The 17,056-nt window shown below is 65.8% G+C and overlaps 1 protein-coding gene across 2 annotated transcripts in view; it reads left to right on the top strand.

Annotated features, from left to right (window-relative positions):
• KIF26A (kinesin family member 26A) overlaps positions 1–17,056 on the top strand; it is a gene marked incomplete at both ends in the record, with an annotated part of 39,039 nt that overhangs the window by 209 nt on the left and 21,774 nt on the right. For both annotated transcript variants that reach the window (XM_082855486.1, XM_082855485.1), the window contains 2 exons: positions 186–431; positions 13,149–13,583. In XM_082855486.1, the coding sequence (XP_082711612.1) occupies positions 186–431; positions 13,149–13,583 (681 nt within the window). The remainder of the gene's footprint in view (positions 1–185; positions 432–13,148; positions 13,584–17,056) is intronic.

The following is a 17,056-nucleotide window of genomic DNA, read 5'->3' as shown; positions in this document are numbered from 1 at the left end:
GGGCAATGAAGCCCTCCCGGGATGGAAGAACACGTTGCGCTGCAGGTTCGTGCCCAGCGCTCGTAACTTTGTCGAGTGAGTCACTCGGCCTGGGTCGCTCTGAGGTCTGGAGTCTCCGGTGCTGGGTACCGGGGTGGCGCCGCCCAGAGGCCCAAGCTCACTGTCCCCTTCTGCCCCCCCCCCAGGTGACAGAGGGCGGCCCGGCCCGCGAGACGTTGCAGCTGCTGGAGGTGCCCCCCCGCAAGAGGCAGACCGCCGGGCCCGAGCAGGATCCATGCGGCAGCCGCCCTGCGCCCGAGGGCGCCGGGGCGGGCGCGGAGCAGGGCCACTCGGCTGGTGGAGGCGGCTGGTGCCGCCACTGCCACACGAAGCTCGCCGAGCTCAAGCGACAGGCGTGGAAGCTGGTCGGCGGGCCCGGGACACCCCTCCGGGTAAGTGACCCTTCCTCAGGCCGGCCCCTGGGACGGGTCCTTTGCTGGAACTTGGGAGTCTTCAGGGCCCGGAGGGAGGCGAGGTTCCACCGTGGATTTGGGGCCAGTCCCTTCCCTTCTCTGGGCCTCGGTTTCCCGTCTGTTAACACCTTGTGTGTGAGTTGGGGCATTTCATCCTAAGAGGGTCCCACTGTCTGATGGGAGGGGCTGGGTGGGCGTTTCTGCTGCAGATGTCCCACAGCTGGAAGCCGAGTGTGTGTTTGGGAGAGGGAGAAGAGGGGGAGACGGCGGGGCCTCCACCCCGGGCGGGACAGCTCCTGCCTTGCCAGCGACGAGAGGTTATTTGGTGTGTTGTCGCCCTTGGAGCACCTGGGCCCCCAGCCAGGTGTCTGGAAACTGCACACCTGGGGCAGGAGGGCTTGGAGGGCCAGAGGGTGGGCCAGCTGCTGCGAGGGGGGGCCCACTCCCTGTCCCCTCCCAGGGCCATGGCTAAGAGTTGCGTGTGGCCCACAGCCTGGGGCTCTGCCACTTTAGGCAGTGGCCACCCATCTGGCCCCCCAGGCTCCAGACCCAGCTGCCAAGGTGTTGGCCAGGGGAGGGCGCTCTGCCGACTTCTGTAGCCAACGGGCTTGCCCTGGTCTTGGAAGGAGCAGGGACCATTGTTCCAGGAACAATGCGCTCTGGAAGTTTGCACAGCCTGGGAAGCTGGGGGCTGGCGGGGGGTGGGGTTCTCCAGAGGAAGCCCTTCCCGCCCGACCTGCAGCCTTTCTGAAAGCTGTCCTGGGAAGTAAGCCTGCATAATCCCCATTGAATCTAAATATAGTTCTCCGAGGAGGCCCTGTTGTCTGGGCGAGACCCCGGCCTCCTGGGGTCCAGCGGTGTTCCCCGTGGCATTGGGAGTGGGGATGTGAGTCTGGTTTGTGTCCTGGGCACCCTCGCTCTGTGGTCAGGGGAGGGGGCCTGTGGCCCGTCCTGGGGTGGGGCTGCACGCTCCCGCATCTGCTGCCCTGAGCAGGGTGCAGCCTTGCCATGCTCTGTGCCCCACATGGCCTGAATCTGGTTGAAAAGACGTGAGAAGACCTTCACGGCCCCAGGAGAGGGTGTTCTGGGCTAGACTCCTGGGGGCCTGACAGGGCCACAGGGCCATCTTACTACCCCGTTAGGGGAAATTGAGGCCAGAGAGAGGAGAGGCTTTAGTGACTGAACTGGGCTTTGCCTGGTGGTGCTGGATGTGTGGCCGGTGGGTCGCAGGTGGGCAGGGGATCATGGTGGAGAGAGCTGCAGGTCACACCAGTCGCCGGTGGATTCGGGGTCCCTCCCCTCATCTGGAGGTCTCAGTGGTCGTTTCCTGCAGACAGCTCATCAGGGAAGGCCCTGGACCACCCACAGTGCTCACCTTCCACCTCCCCTGGCCTCCCCGAGTTTGGCGTTTGACACTGGGTACCCCTCAGTGCCAGGTGAGGGCTCACCCCCTTCCCCAGCTGTCCCTGGCACCCAGCGGCCTGTTCACGCAGCAGACCAGGGTCTCTGGCTTCGTTGATCTCTTTGGCCCCTTCCCCCGCTGCATTTCCTCCTTTGTCAGATGGGGATAGCCTCCAGGGGCCCTTCTGGGGTGCTGTCCAACCTGTAGGGTGCTGTGCCTGAGGAAGGGAGGGCCCCGTCATCCACTGTTTCTCCAGAGAGGGTGGGAATGGGCCCAAGGGACCGTGGGACATGGGACGAGGTGGCTGGGGCCTTGGCGGGTGTCACTGTCCTGTGTGACCCAGGCTGATGCGCGCACAGCCTGCAGCCTCACCCGGCCTGCCCCAGAGCTTCCTGCAGGGCAGGCTGGGGAGACGGTGCCCGGGATGGGCTTGTGCAGCTGCTTCTGCTTTTGGCTTGCGGAGGAGGCGGGGGCAGCCGGGGGACCCGCGTGTGCCCGGCTCTGGGTGAGCCCCAGGGGGGCCTCCCAGGATCTGGCGCGATGCTCCAGGGGCACTGGGCTCTGCTCTGAGGCTGACAAGGCACTGGAATGTAGAGTTTGTGGTCTAGAATTTTCCCTAGGGCCCTTGTTTCTCATCGTGAGGAGATGAGCTTTGTGAGAACGGTACTTCACAGTTTACAGAGAACCTTGCTGGCTGTCATCTCACTTAGTCCCGTGCTTGGGGCATCTGGGGACGCCCCGGTCCGGAGGGGGCTTGTTGGGCTCCCATGGCCTGGGATGAGGGTGGAGCTGGGACCCCAGCCTGGCTGAGAGGCCCTTGCCCCTGCGGTCCCTGCCTGGTCTCAGGTGGGAGGGAGCCTTGCAAGGGTCGAGGGACGGCCACCCCATCCTCTGCCTGAGGCATCCCTGCCGGGGCTCGAGTCCCCGCTGGCTTCTTGCCCACCCTCCTGCCAGCTGCCAGCTCCAGGCTGTGGGGCCTTGGGCAGGTTCGCTGAGAGCTCGTGGCCTCGGTTTCCCTCTCTGTACCTGGGGCCGCCTTCGCACCCCTTTCACAGGTGTGTTAGGCCACGGCTGGCACGGGCTGGCCCGTACGCCTCAGCCCTTGTTGCTTTTGCTGGGATGCAGGCTCGGGGGTCATGCTGTGCCCAGGTCTTTGGTGCCCATGGGAGGTGGGCGGGCGGCCTGGGTGGAGGGCCCGCCTCCCCCTTGCTGCCTCTGCTCCCTTCTCCCTGCGCCTGCCTCAGTTTCCGCACCTGGGCAGTGAGGATGACCGTGGTTCCCGCCCAGGGACCTCATCCATGCGGAGCAGATAGGACTGTGCCCCCTGCTTTGGAGCCCCAGTGTCTCTGGGGGCCGTGGGGGAGGGAACATGCTCTGCCTGCCCAGCTTGGAGCCCAGAGACCGTCCTGCCTGACCTGAGAGGGGCGGTGGGCCTGGTTGTGGAGGGGATGCCAGGCTGGGGCCTCCACGGCTCCTCCACGGCTCCTCCACGGAGCCACCTCTGCTTTCACCAGGGTCCAAGGCCTTGTCTCTGAGTGACCCCTTCGGACCCCTGCGTGGCCTGGAGCACGCCCTTCGGACTGTCCTGTGGCCTCCATGGGCCGCTCCTCCCGTAGGCCCCGCTGCAGATGCCCTGCTTCTCCCCAGACCCCCTCCCCCTGCCCCAGCCTCCCCAGGTGGTCCTGCCAGTTCCCTGCTCTGCTCTCCCTGCCCCTGCCTCTGAGAGGCCTCTGCTGGGAGCTCCCAGAACCCCCCACCCAGGGACCAAAGCCAGGCCTTCCTCTCCTCCACGACTGAGCGCCCTCCAGCTTAGTACTGGCCACTCTATCCCCCGAGTCAGAACCTGAGGCCCCAGCCTTCCCTGGCAAACTGGTCACCAAGTTCCTGCAGGCCCCTGTCATTGTCCCCCGGCCCAGCCCACCCACAGCTGCCCGCCCTCAGGGCAGCCAGAGGGGACTCTCTGAACTGTGGAGCCCTCAGGAGGGTCCCTGGCCAGTCCTGGGTCCTGCTGTCCACCTGGACTGAGACCAGACTGAGACCAGACCGAGGCCCCCCGAAAGGCACAGCCCCTGGGCACGGGGCCCCTTCTTCATTGCATGGTGGTCTGCCACAGCGCCCCTTTGGCAGACTTACCCCCCCACCCCCACCCCATACTCATTTGGTGGAACCGTACAGCCTGAGTTGCCCTGAGCCCTGCTTGGGCAGCTGACGGTCGTGGGGGACTCGGACCTCACTGAGTGGCCTCACTTTGAGCTCCTGGCACAGAGCCTGGTGGCCCTCCATGTGCAGTGAACCTCTCCTCCCCTCCCCTCCCCCGAGCTTTCCCTCCCCCACATCTCCACCGTCCTCCCAGAGGCTACCCCTGCTGCCACCTGGCCCCGCCTTTTCTCAGCCCTTCCCACACTCCATGGCCACTGTGTGGTCTCTGTGGCCAGTGTGCTACCCCCAGGCCAGGAGCTCTGTCAGAGCAGGCATGGGGTCTGGGTCACCCAGAAACGTTTGTTGAACGACTGAGTGACCAGATCTTGCCTCCCACAGCCTGCTGTGTTCACCCCGAGGGCTGCTGGACTGGATCTTGGCTCTCCCCGCCGCCCCATATGAGGCCCTTGTGGAGGATGGCGGTCCCCAGCCCCTTGCAGCTGTGGGGGGCAGGGATCCTGCTTGGGGATCTGCTCCAGCTGCCTCCCAGACGCGTCGCGTGGAGGTGGTGACTCTTCTGGAACCCGTGACGTCCACGTGTCAACACGGCACTGAATTGATTAGTGCTCAGATGGGGGAAGTGATCAGTTCTCCTTTCGATCTTGGGAATCTCTCGCTCACCCGAACAGGGGGGTCTCGTCCTCCCTCGCCCTGTGAATTCCAGAACCACTGCCCACCCATGCAGCCCCAGCACTGGTTCGTGTTTTTCGCCAAGCTGGACAGTGAGTCTGAAGGCTGCCGGGAGGCCGTGGGCTCACCCCGGGCACAGCTCGGGGTGAGTGACCAGGCTTCTAAGGCTAGAGGCCTGGAGACCCTCCCATCTCTCTCTGGGGCCTGGCTCAGGAGTGGTGGTCTGTCCCCACCGCCCCCAGCTCTGACCACACTGGTATGCCACGGTGGGGTCCCGGGGCGGCAGGGGCTTGGCCCAGCTGGTGCTGGACATTTGCCACCTGGGGTCACAGTCCCTGGGCCCGTGTCCCCCATGCTGTTTGGAGCCTGGCCTGAGCTCCACCAGCTTCTGGGGGGGCTCCCCGGGGCGGGGCGCCTGGTGTCAACAGCATTCTCCAGCTGAGCCGGGTGTTGGCAAGCCCCAGAGGCAGCTGGGAGGTGTGAGAGGGGCTGGTGCTCCCTGGGGCTGGCTGCTGGGCACTGTCCCAGCTGGTAGGGGACTGATGACTCAGCCGGGGAGGGATCAGGCCGCGGGGACCAAGCCTGGGCGGGAGGAGGGAGGAGGCCGGTCAGGCCTGGCCTTGCCACCTGGCCTCTGCGAGACCTCGGCCGGCCCCTCCACACCCTGCCCTGGCCCCCTCCTCCCTAGGTGGGCGGTGGTCTAGCTGGTGTCTCCTGCTGTCCCTGGGAACTTCCTCTGGTCCCATCCGTGTGCCCGTCTTGGGTCCTTGCTGGTCTGGGGCTTCGGGGAGTGAGGGTGGGCAGTGGGGGCGGGACTGAGCTTCGGGTCCTGAGCACCTGTCCTCTGAACGTCAGCCGGAGGTGGAGGTGGGGCTTTGGGGGCCGGCTGGGGTCTGGGGTAGGGAGCTTCTTGAGGGGAGTCCAGTTGCAGTCAGCACTGGGGCTGAGCAGGGGAGTGAGTTGTGGTGACTTTCCTCTGCCTCTCTGCTGAAAGGGGGAGGGTCAGGGTGTCACCCCTGTACCTCGGGCTGCTCAGTGCCTTTCCGGGGGCTTGTCTTGGTCTGGCATGGCTTAAGGGAGGGGGTCTGGGGCCTTCTCAAGGCTCCCTCGAGTGTCCTGAAGGGATCTTTTACTTGGCAGTTGGAAGAGCTGGTTGTCGTCTTGAATGGCAAGGAAAGTCTAGTTTCCTTTTTCCTTTGCCTGCCAGGGAGCTCACAGCAAATGCAGTCTTCAGCTTCCGCCAACCGCATGGGCCCTTTCTCACGCATCGGTGGGAACTGATCGTTCCTAGCTGCTCTAACATGACTGTCTCTAGCCACGTGGTTTCACTTCCAGTTTATGCCGAGTAATTCCTGGAAGCCACCGCAGTTTTTGTGCAAGAAGGTGCGGGGTATGAATAAATAAACAGAATGGAAGTGGATCGAGTGTCCCTCAGTGCGTCTGGCCTCCGTCCACTCGTCTGCTTCCTGGGGACGGGGAACCCGTGCGGTGGGGGGTGGCATTCAGGGCCAGGCTGTCCCCTGTCAGGTTTCTGGAAGCAGCCAGTCTGGGCTGTCTGGGACCCTCTGGGAGCTGCTCTCTGGTCATGCACCCCTGAGCCCTGACCTCTGAGCCCCGTGATCTTCATTCCCGCTGGGTGGACGCGTGGCGGACAAGCCTCTCCCCCCAGCTTCTGTGGCCCCCAGTTCCCGTGGCCCCAGCTCCCGTGGCCCCAGTTCCTGTGGCCCCCAGCTCCCGTGGCCCCAGCTCCTGTGGTGTGGTCGCTTCTTGGGAGGACCTCAGCTGCCCTGTCTGGGAACAGCGTCCTTGGGCTGAGTAGACACTCTGGCCCCCTCTGGGTGAAGGGGCGCTTTTGCTTCTGGTGCTACGTTTTGTGGCCGAGGGACCAATGTGGACCGCAGGGCTCCTGGGAGGGCTCCCCGGACTCATCTGGTCTGGTCCCTGCCCCCCCGGGCAGCATCCCAGGCTTCGGCTGTGGGCGCTGGGCTGGGGCAGGGGTGGGTGGACTCAGCTGGGTGCCTGGGGCTGGTGGATTTACGGTCCTACACGGCCCAGGGACAGGCTGCTGTGTCCGCCTTGGGTGGATGTCCTCACACCGCCGTGTGCGTTCACCTCTGATCCCGTGTGATGGATGCTGGTCTGCGCAGCTGCCTCCGTTTCTGGGTGGAGCGTGCCGGGCGCTGGCCCTGCCCCGTGCCCTGCTCGGGGGTGTGGGCTGCAGAGTCGGCTCCTTCCGAATTGCCCCGTCCTAGGCTCCCCGTCACCATCCTCCCCCACACAGCCTTGGTGCGAGGCCACAGCCCAGTTTTGCTTCCTGGAATCCCCGCCAGCCCCACATACTTGGCCTGTTCAAAACTCGTCACCAGTGAGCAGGCCTCTGGGAATTATGTGCTTAGCTCCACCACCCCACGTGCCAGGGGAGGAAGTAGCGGACACACGGGTGTGAGTGACTTGCCCGAGGCCACGCACCCTGGCTTCTCCACCTCTGAAGTCTGTGCTCTTAACCAAAGTGCCCTGGGAGGGAGGGCTCTGGAAAGGGGCACCCAGGAGGACCTCCTGGTGGAGGTGGTATTTGATCTGGGCTGGAATTAGCCCAGAGGTGGGGTGAGGGTCTCCAGGGGCGGAGCATCAAGAGCTCGAGGATGGGGTTGCCCGGAGCACATGCGGAGACTGTGTCTTGGGTGCCCTGTAGGGTGACAAGGGGAAAGCAGGATGAGGTCGAGGGTAGGGAGGCGGCGTGCAGTCGCACTCCAGCCCTGGAGTAGAAGTGGGGCCTGGGGGGTCCTGGGAAGCCCTCCGATAAAGAGCCGTAGTTCCGGGCTCTTCTGGCAGCCTTGTCGGAGGGGCTGGTGGGCGGCGGTGGCCCTGTGTGCAGGAGAACACGGTATCTGGGGCCACCTGGGGGCAGGGGCCCCATTCAGCTTCTGCACCTGCCCCTTTTGCCGGGACTCAGAGCCTCCCAAGGGGCATTGGGGGCCCTGGCCGTGGCTGGGCTTGCAGGGTGCGATCTGCCACGGCCCGTTGTCCAGAAGAGGAAACTGAGGTCCACAGGCTGTGCTGGCATCCAGAGGTGGACAGTCAGACTGAAGGCTGTGTCCGGCTGGGCGCCAGGCCGCCCTCCCGCCCTGCGGCGGTGGACAGTCAGACTGAAGGCTGTGTCCGGCTGGGCGCGCCAGGCCCCCCTCCCACCTGCGGCGGTGGACAGTCAGACTGAAGGCTGTGTCCGGCTGGGCACCAGGCCCCCCCTCCCACCTGCGGCGGTGGACAGTCAGACTGAAGACTGTGTCCGGCTGGGCGCGCCAGGCCCCCCTCCCACCTGCGGTGGTGGACAGTCAGACTGAAGGCTGTGTCCGGCTGGGCACCAGGCCCCACCTCCCACCTGCGGCGGTGGACAGTCAGACTGAAGGCTGTGTCCGGCTGGGCGCCAGGCCCCCCTCCCACCCTGCGGCGGTGGACAGTCAGACTGAAGGCTGTGTCCGGCTGGGCGCCAGGCACCCCCCCCACCTGCGGCAGTGGACAGTCAGACTGAAGGTTGTGTCCGGCTGGGCGCCAGGCCCCCCCCACCCCGCCACCTGCGGCGGGTGTCCTGGTGGAGCTGCTTCTCCACCGCCCTCACCCGCTGAGGCCGTCCTGCCTGTCTGGCCTTTAGCCCCCCGGGCCCCCGCCACCCTTGTGTGGCCTCGTGTGGAGGATAGAGAGGCCGTTGAGGGGAGGAGGTCTCAATGAGCTAGTGTGTGCCCCGAGCTGCCCAGCTGGCCGGTGCCTGGCACAGGGTCTTGGGGATGGGTGCTGGGCAGCGCTGGGTGGGCCAGGCTGCAGCCCCCCTCCCCTCCCCCCGTGTCAGCTTGGGGCCTCAGAGCTGCAGGCCTGCAGGCCGGGGTGGTCTCTGGCGGCCTGGCTGGCAGAGGGAGGGTTGGGTTTGGGTCTCCAGGCATCCCACTGGACCCAGCAGGTGGTGGGGCCTGGGGCTGGGGGCCGGGCCCCTGGTGAGGCCCTGGCTGGGTGGGAGGGAGGGAGGGAGGGCCTGGGATGGCTGCGGTGTGGCTGGAAACCGAGCCCGCTGCACGCGACCTGGGAATGTCCTCGACAGCAGAGCCCGGGAGGGCAGCGCCCAGCCCGGCAGCCGGGGTCCCTTCCTGGACCTGTTGTCAACTCCGGAAAAGGGGGCCGCGCGGGGTCACGGCCCAGCTGCTTTGTTTGTGGCGAGAAGGGCGGGTGGGGCGGAGGGAGCTGTGGCTGGTGGGGCCTTGCTCAGCGCCTGCCTGTCGAGCCTGACCGTGTGGCTGGCCTCTGGGCCCAGGTGCTCTCCTAGCCGCCCTGCCAGTGGGTGCCCAGGCCCCCTTTTAAAAGACGGGGTGATGGGGGCTCAGAGAGGGTCGCCTCATAGCCCTGCGGCCTGGGGGCTTTTCTGAATTGGGGAATAGAGCCCCTTCCCACCCCCTCCCAGGGGGGCATCCGTGGCGGTGGGGTGGGGGGCTTCTGGTCAGCTCCCCTCCTGCCCTGCTGGGGGGCCTGGCCAGCCGGGCTGGGGAGGCCTCTCCTGGTGGTGATGGTGGGGCAGCGCGGCCCCCTCCAGGGCTCCCTCACAGGAGCAAATGGAAGGATTACTTAAAGCAACTTGGAGACCCAGAAACAAAGCGAAGAATGAGAAGTCATCATTTTTAAGTGCGGGGAGGCTCCCTGAAAGCCAGGCAGCGTGCAGGGTAGGTGGTACGCGATGCTAAGTTGAATCAAATTAAGAAAAACAGTTTCCAAATGCAAGTGAAATATCTGTTTGATTAGACCACAAAGAGGAAACTAAAAGTAATATTTTGCAGCAGGAAAACTACTGTCTTTCTGAAGGTGCTGGGCTCTGGAGGGGAGGGGTGGGTGCCAGGCTGCACGGTGGCCGGGGCTTTCAGGGCTTAAAATTCTGGAACTTGGGCCTGTGGACCCTGGAGCTGCCAGGAGCTGCTCCAGGGCTGGGAGAGGAGACCAGGCCCGGGGCAGGGAGGGCTGCTCCTCCCAGGCGTCCCCCAGCTCCCCGCCCTGTGCTGGGGTCTGAGGATTGTGGGCTGCACTGGGGGGAAGGGGTGGCTGAGGACTGGGGAGGGGCCTTTGTCTCCCTGAGGGCTGCCCAGGGGTCGGCAGGTGGTGTGGAAGGTGCCGTCACCCCTCACCTTCTGGGGCCCAGGGTGCCCTTCCTGGGAGTGGCCCGTGCCAGCTCCCAGGAGAAGCCCCCTCCCTGGAGCCCCGAGTGCTGGGCCAGCAGCTGGGGGCGGGGATCCTGGCTCTAGGCCTGTCCTGCCCAGAGCCTGCGGCCCCCAGGCTGGTCCTCCAGTGAGGGCTGTGGTTCTGAGTGACCAGCGTGCAGGGACTGTCCCGGCTGCTCAGTGGCCCAGCTGCTGCCCGAGCGCCGCTTTGGCCCCTGTGGCGGCCCAGCGCTGCTGCCTGGCCTGTCTGAGGGGCTCAGGGTCCGCTGGGCTCTCCGTGCGGTCACCCCAGGCGGGCCCCTCCCCCTGGTGGCCTTTGCCGTCTCGCGTGTGTGACAGGAGACGGGTTGGAGAGACGGGCCTGCCCCACGCCGGGAGCCCCTCGAGGCCCGGGGGATCAGCCAGCCTTCGGCAGTGATGATGGGAGGGTCCCCCAAGGGGTGGGCTCGGCTGCCATTGCTGCAAGGGGGTACTTGGCCCCTCAAGGGGGCTTTGGCCATGGGGTGGGCCTGGCCCTCCTGGGAACTTGTGAGGCAGGACTCGGGAGACCTGGGGGGGCCACGAGCGCAGAAACCCCCTCAGTTGGCTCACCGAGCAGGTGGCCGGGCAGCCCTGGGCTTGTCTCCCTGTGCGGGGTGTGCTTGAGCTAGGGGGGCCCTCTCCCCCCAGAGCAGACCCCTGTGGTTCCCACGTAGGGCTTTGATGCTCAGAGCCTGAGGCCTGGGGCCGCTGGGGCCTCCCTGGCGCCCCACCTGGATTCCTCGGGACGGCTGGGGGCGGGGCTTGGGCGGGGGGCTGCCGTGGCCGCGCGGTGGGGGTCTGGTGGGGGCCCAGGGCTGTTAGCAGCCCCCCATGCCCTGCGCTTCCCACTTGCCTTCCGCCGCCTCCTGTGCAGGCCGTGGAGGGGATGCCAGGGCTCCCCGGAAGCAGAGGCCCTAGAACAATGGGCAGCTGGGCCTGGGCCGGGCGGGGTCTGGGCCGCCTTTCAAGTTGGTTAATGGCTCTAGCGGCCGCCCTCCCTCGCCCTCTCACCAGCCCACCATTAGCTGCCTCCCGCTGAGTGGAAAAACCAGAGTCATCAGGGCCGGGCCTGGAAAACTGGCGGGGTTGGGGGTGGGGGATGGAGTGACAGCCGGCCTGTGGGAGCCAGGCGTGGCTGGGCTGCCGTCTGGATTCCATCTGTGGCCCACGGGCAACACGAGTGGGGTCCCCGCGGCGTTTCCGGGCCTCCCCGGGGCCCCACGGGGGAGCAGCAGGCGGGGGTGGTGTCGCTGATTGGGACCCGACACGCTGGGCGCTTCCGAGGCTCTGGGGCCCGCCAGCCCCTGCTGGAGAAAAGCCAGGCCTTCCGGAGCGGCCCGTAAATCAGGTAGCTGGCAAGGCCTGGCCTGGCTGGGGTCACGCTGTCGTTCGACCGGGCCTGCCCGGGGGCGCGTGAGGCTGCCGGGAGCGCGGGACGGCGCAGGCACCCCCGTTGGACGCGCTGCGCTTCGCTGCGCTTCACAGGTGCGCTGTTTTCTGCGCGCCGAGGCCTCGTGGCAACCCCGTGTCCAGCGAGTCTGTCAGCGCCGTTTTTCTGACAGCGTCATTTTTTAACCCGTGCTCTTTTTCAACATTAGATTGTTTTTTTAGACACAATGCTACTGCACGCTGAAGGTTACAGCGTGGCGTAAACATAGCTCTTGTAATTGGGAAACCAAAGCCTCACGTGGCTAGCTTTATTTCAATACTCCCTTTATCGCGGTGATCGGGACCGAAGCTGAAATATCTCCGAGGTCTGCCTGTCCTGGGGACACAGAAGCAGAGCGATGCCCTCTGATGCTGGACCGGCAGAGTGTACTTTCACGGCAAGGCCACCCTGTCCCGGCTGTCACCCTCTGGAGCCCTCCCAGGCGTCTGTGGACACTGGTCAGGCTGGCCACAGCTCAGGCTTGGGGAACCCTGCTGGGATGAATGAGGCACCCCCTTCTGCACGGTGCTTACGGCTTCTGCATCTGAGGGTTTGGGGAGGTCGTAGTCCTTTTTTGGCCAAGAGGGCCACTGGACTGGAGCCAGGCCTTGCCTAGAACCTTTTGGGAGAAGTGTGGCCAGGGAGGGGGGAGGGCCCCGGCTCTGCAGATTTGCGGCGGGTCCAGGCTGTGGTGATGGGGAGGGATGGGGCCGGCTGAGTCCCCCAGCTGGCCGAATTGGAGACCCAGGCCCGCATTTGGGGTTTGCTCTGTCAGGTGACACTGGGGAAGTCCTGGGTGGTCACAGCCACGGCTGGGCTGGGCTCATGCTCTGCTGAGGGGATGTCCCAGCCAGGCACCTGTGGTTGGGGCTTGCCCCTCGGGGAAGGGGCAAGGATGCTGAGGGGCTGGTCCCAGCATAGACCCAGAGCCCTGCGGGCTGCCCCGGGGAGAGGCGGAGGCAGAGCCTGGTGGGGGGGTCGAGGTGCAGGGGCTGGGCCCCGGGAATGGGACTCTTAATAGCTTCCCTCCAGTGAGTTTCCTTCTGAGGATTGGCTCCCTCCTCTTCTTTCTTCCAGAGATGTCACCTCCTCCAGGAAGCCCTCCTTGACCTCCAGGCTAGGCGAGGACCTCTTCTGGGCTCCCCTGGCTCCTGTTCTTAGCCCTCTCTGGTTACCAGGCTTGCAGTTAGACCCGTGTGTCCCCCTCAGTGCAGGCCAGGGGGTGGGCTGCAGGGACCAAGTCCATGCCCGGGATGGAGCGTGGAGGCCATCAAGCCTTGCCTCCTGTCTCTGCTGGCCGCACTCGGCCTCTGTCTTCCCGTGGACTTGGAATCACCAGCTCGGCCCTGTGGAGCAGGGCTAGAGATGCCGCAAAGGCAGGGGGAGGGTCTGCAGCCCCCCAGCCCCACCTCCACTGGCTCCGGAATAGACGTTGCTTCCAGCCGGGGCCCTGGTGCTGGCCGCCCCCAGCCCGCCGTGGATGCCTTGTTCTGCCGGCCCCCTGGCTGCTCCTCGGCCGGGCGGCCGCGGCCTTGGCTGCTGGCTGCACGTCGGGGAGCGTGCAAACGCCTCCTTAGCTGTGAGCGAGCGTGGTGATGACGGCAGGAGGAGCTGGGCAGTTGTCAAGGGCGCCGCAAGCCTCACTCTCAAGCCCTGATGATTATTTCCTGCTGGGTGTGTGCTGACGACACAGCTCGGGGCTTATTAGTCAGCTACGGTGGTGCGGCGGCCGCCACGCACGCTGGCCTGGCGCCGTGGACCATGCGGTGAGTCCTGGCACCCAGGCACTGATCCCTTTGTCCCTTTGTCCCCTGTTCCCCCAGGACCCGTGCCTCTCCGCTCTGCTTCTTGACGAGCTGCCTGCGTGTCGCCCGGAGGCTGAGCGCCGCTGTGACGTCTGTACCACGCACCTGACCCAGCTCACACGGGAGGCTCTGCGGCTGCTTCAGGCGCCCGCCAGCCGCGAGGACCCTGACACCCCCCATGGAGGCCCCGGACTCATGCCCCCCAGCCCCGGTGCCGCCACCGGCCCGAGGGATGGACCGGCGCCGGTGGGCCTGGTGGGGCGGCAGCTGGGCCGAGTGGGGCCGGGCAGGAGGAAGGGGCTGGGCTGGCCGTCCGGGCCCAGCGTCCAGGTGTCAGTGGCACCCGCCGGCCTGGGCGGGGCACTGAGCACGGTCACCATCCAGGCCCAGCAGTGCCTAGAGGGCATGTGGAGCGTCTCGAGGGTCAACAGCTTCCTGCCACCGACGTGCCTGGTGAGTGCCCGGGGCGCAGTGGGCTGTGGGCCCCCTGGACACCAGGCAGGACGCTTACAGCCGGTCAGGGCTGGGCGCTCTCCGGGGCTGAGTGCCCAGCTCAGTGGGTGCCCTGCAGCACGGCTCCCCCTAGAGCAGGGGGGCTGTGCCTTTTGGAGGAGGCCCCAGACATTCCCAAGGCCCTCGTCAAGTCAGCCTGCGAGGTCACTGGGGGGCAGGGTCCTCTTGTGTACCGTGGAACATCGCTTCCACCTGGCACAGGCCTGTGGTTGGGGACGGTTTGGCTACTCTGAGAGCACGCGTGGCGCCGTGGGCTGATGGAAGGGCCCTGTGGGCTGCTGGGGCAAGATCAGAACGTCATCCAACATCTCCTCCTGGTGACTCCCTGTCCAGGCTCTCCTGCCTGGAGCGCAGCAGCCCGGGGTGACACAGCCCTGCCCCCTGGACAGGTGACAGAGCCTGGAGGGTAGCGGGGGGCCTGCAGGTGGTGGGGACCCCGTTCCCGCTTACACGGGGCCTGGCCTCTCAGGAGCCGCCTCTTTTTGGGTGACTGCGGGATACCCCCCTCCCCGCTCCGGGGCTCCCCTCCTCAGGCCCACCAGATTGTCACCCACAGCAGTGGCATAGCTTCCGTGGAACCAGATCTGGGCACCAGGGGTGCCGGGGGTGCCCCAGACCTGGGCTGGGTGTGCCCAGGGAGGGCCCCACAGCCTGAGATGACCCCAGCTCCGGAGGGTGGAGCTGGGGGCCCGGCCCTGCCTTGGTCACAGGGCTTCTCTGGTGGGAGTTTCTCCCAAGTGTGAGTGGGAGAAACTCCCAAGTGGGAGTTTCCCCCCAGTCTTCCTTCTAAGAGAAGGCGTACCAGGGTGGGGGGGTGGGGAGAGGGTGGGTTATTGGATCAGGGGTCTCCTGGGACGCTGGAGGGAGTTGCTTTGGGTTTGGTGGTACATGGGACTAGGTGTGCTGGGCGCCGGGAGGCCCTTTCCCCAGGAGGCCCAAGCCCTGCACGACATGGGGGGGGTGGGGTGCCTTCTCCTGGGGGCCCAGCCGTGCCCGGAATAGGGGCTCACCAGGCGACAAAGTAGAAGGGACCCTGTAAGCAGAGGGACTGGTCTGTGTGCATGGAGGTGGGGAGGCCTTACTGGGAGACAGAGCTGGGGGTGGGGTCGCGGCCGGGGGGGAGCAGGTGGCGGTGCGGCACAAGTGTGGCTGTATTGTCCGCCCCCCGTGGAGCCCCAGGGGCAGGGAGACGGGTGCGTGGCTGTGAAAGCCTTTCCAGTCGCCACAGCACCAGCCGCACCAACTCGCCCAGCAAGTGTCTCTGAAATAGAGCACGAGGCAGACGTCTCCTGGGGTCTCCGTGCCCCCTGGGGCTGTGGGACATGGAGGCACGAGGAGGGCCCCCAGCTCTTGGGGCAAAGTCCGTACAGCCCCTGGGCGGGACTGACCCCCGCCCTGCCCCCGCCTCTGGGCTTGCTGGCCCCTCTGACGGCACCGAGATGTGCTGGCTGGACGTTGCTGCCTCCAGGGTGGCCCTTGGCGAGACCCTGCCCTTTCTGGGAGCTGGCCCCCTGTGACTCGCTGCTGGAGCTGGTCCACCCGAGGCTGCCCTGTCCTTGGGGCCTCCCTGGCCCTCAGTAGCCTGGGGTGCACAGGGGGCTCCCAGGAAGAACTTCTGGGTCTGAACTAGCCTCCAGTTGGTGTGACAACGCCCCCTGGGTGTGGCCTCACTGTTTCCGACTCCTGCATTTGTAAGTCCTGAGTGAGGTCAAGAAGAGGGAGGCGAGCCTCTGCCGTGCCAGTCCCATGGTGCCTCCTGGCCCGAGAGCTGGGCTGCCCGGGAGGCATGTGCCGAGGGGCTCGAGAGATCCGGGCGGCTTCCTGGAGGAGGTGGCATTGAGCTGGGCCTGGAGGGAAGTGTCAGAGATGGTGGGCCCAGCGAGAAGTGTATGGGGGCAGAGGAGGCTGCTGGGAATAGCCGGGGGCTCCTTACCTGGGAGGGAGCTGAGCGCAGTCTTGCAGGTGGAGAGAGGGCTTGGCCGCGGCTCTGAGGGCTCCAGGAGGCGGAGGGGTGGGGTGAGCGGAGGTGGGAGAGGGCGGGATGGCACAGCGCCCCGGTGCAGCCTCCTTGCGCTGTGGTGGGGTCACTGGCCTCTAGCTGGGCAGCCCCGCCGGTGGCCTGCACACCGTAAAACGTGAACATTTAAGGCTCCCTGTTGGTTTTATGTGTGCATTGATTGCGTTCAGGGTGGGTGGGAGTGGGTTTATAATTAGACAACAGTCCTGGCGATCAATAGAGAGATTATTAGAACCATAAATAGAACTTTTGGACTCAGATGAGGTAATTTCCCCTGAACCGGGGCATTGATCATTAGAGGCAGCCCTGGAATGTTAAAGTACTGCATGTTAGGCTCTAGAATTAAATACCTCTGGAGAGACGTGCTGTGAATCTCCACCACAGCCCACCAGCGGCCCTGGGCGCCACAGTCTCTAGGCAGACTTGGATCTGGGCGGGCGAGGTGGGTGGAAGGCCTGGTATGTTCTAGGCGCTGTGGCTGGGAGCCTGCCCCATGGGCTGCCGGGGGTCGTTCTGTGCGCACGGCTATCTACTGTCCGGAAGGAGCAGCCCTCAGCCAGCCACGCTGTTGTCGAGACTGCAGCCCGCTTCCCCGTCCAGAGAACAGAGCTCGGCCCTTTCCGGGCCATTCACCTCCCGAGTGTCCAGTGATGATTCCCGGCAGTGGGAGCCGCCCAGCGGGACAGTCGGGCAGTTGCTTTCCAGACTGTGTCAGGCAGAGGCATTTCTGCCACTGTGGGGGATGGAGGTGCCCGTGGGCCGCCCCAGGTGCTCCGCCCTGGCCTGCTCCACGGGGACACGGCTGTGGACCGTGATGTCTCCCCCATGTTGGCAGGGCCCCGTCAGATGTTCACAGGACATCTGCACTCATTTTACAGCCGATGCCAAGAGATTGAGGCTTTGGCCTCCTGACCCCACGGTAGGCTAAAGGTAGCACCGCCTGGGGCAGCTGAGGGTGGGACTGAGTAACTGGGTGAAGGGTGCAGCTACCTTGGGTCCAGGCTAGCAGAGCCTGTGCGAACCTCCCCTAGTCTTGTAGACACAGGCCGGGCCCTACCCAGGGCCCCACAGTTCGTGGAGGAGGACCTGGAGCAGAGGGTTCCCAGCCCGCCGCAGGGGCTGGGACAGCGGAGGCTCGGCCTGGACAGGGAGGATGGAGGGCTTCCTGGAGGAGGTGCTGCACGCTGCTTTGAGTGGGAGGTGAGGTCATTTTTGGTGGAGCCAGGATTTCCCTCTGTCCATGGAGGCTGGGTGGCCCCGGCTTGGGGACCTGGCTCCTGCTGCCTGTGTGCCAGCCTGCTTGCCTCCCCCCACTTCCTGTGAACCCTGGCGGGGGTCCCTGGTGGGTGCTCACCTGTCCTCGGGGACAAGGCCGAAACGGTGTGGGATAGAGGGA

Source organism: Leucopleurus acutus, assembly GCF_964270905.1.
Source record: "Leucopleurus acutus genome assembly, chromosome: 1".
In the NCBI taxonomy this organism is placed as follows: domain Eukaryota; kingdom Metazoa; phylum Chordata; class Mammalia; order Artiodactyla; family Delphinidae; genus Leucopleurus; species Leucopleurus acutus.
The sequence above is the reverse complement of the archived record's forward strand: the minus strand, read 5'-3'. Positions and strand labels throughout refer to the sequence as shown.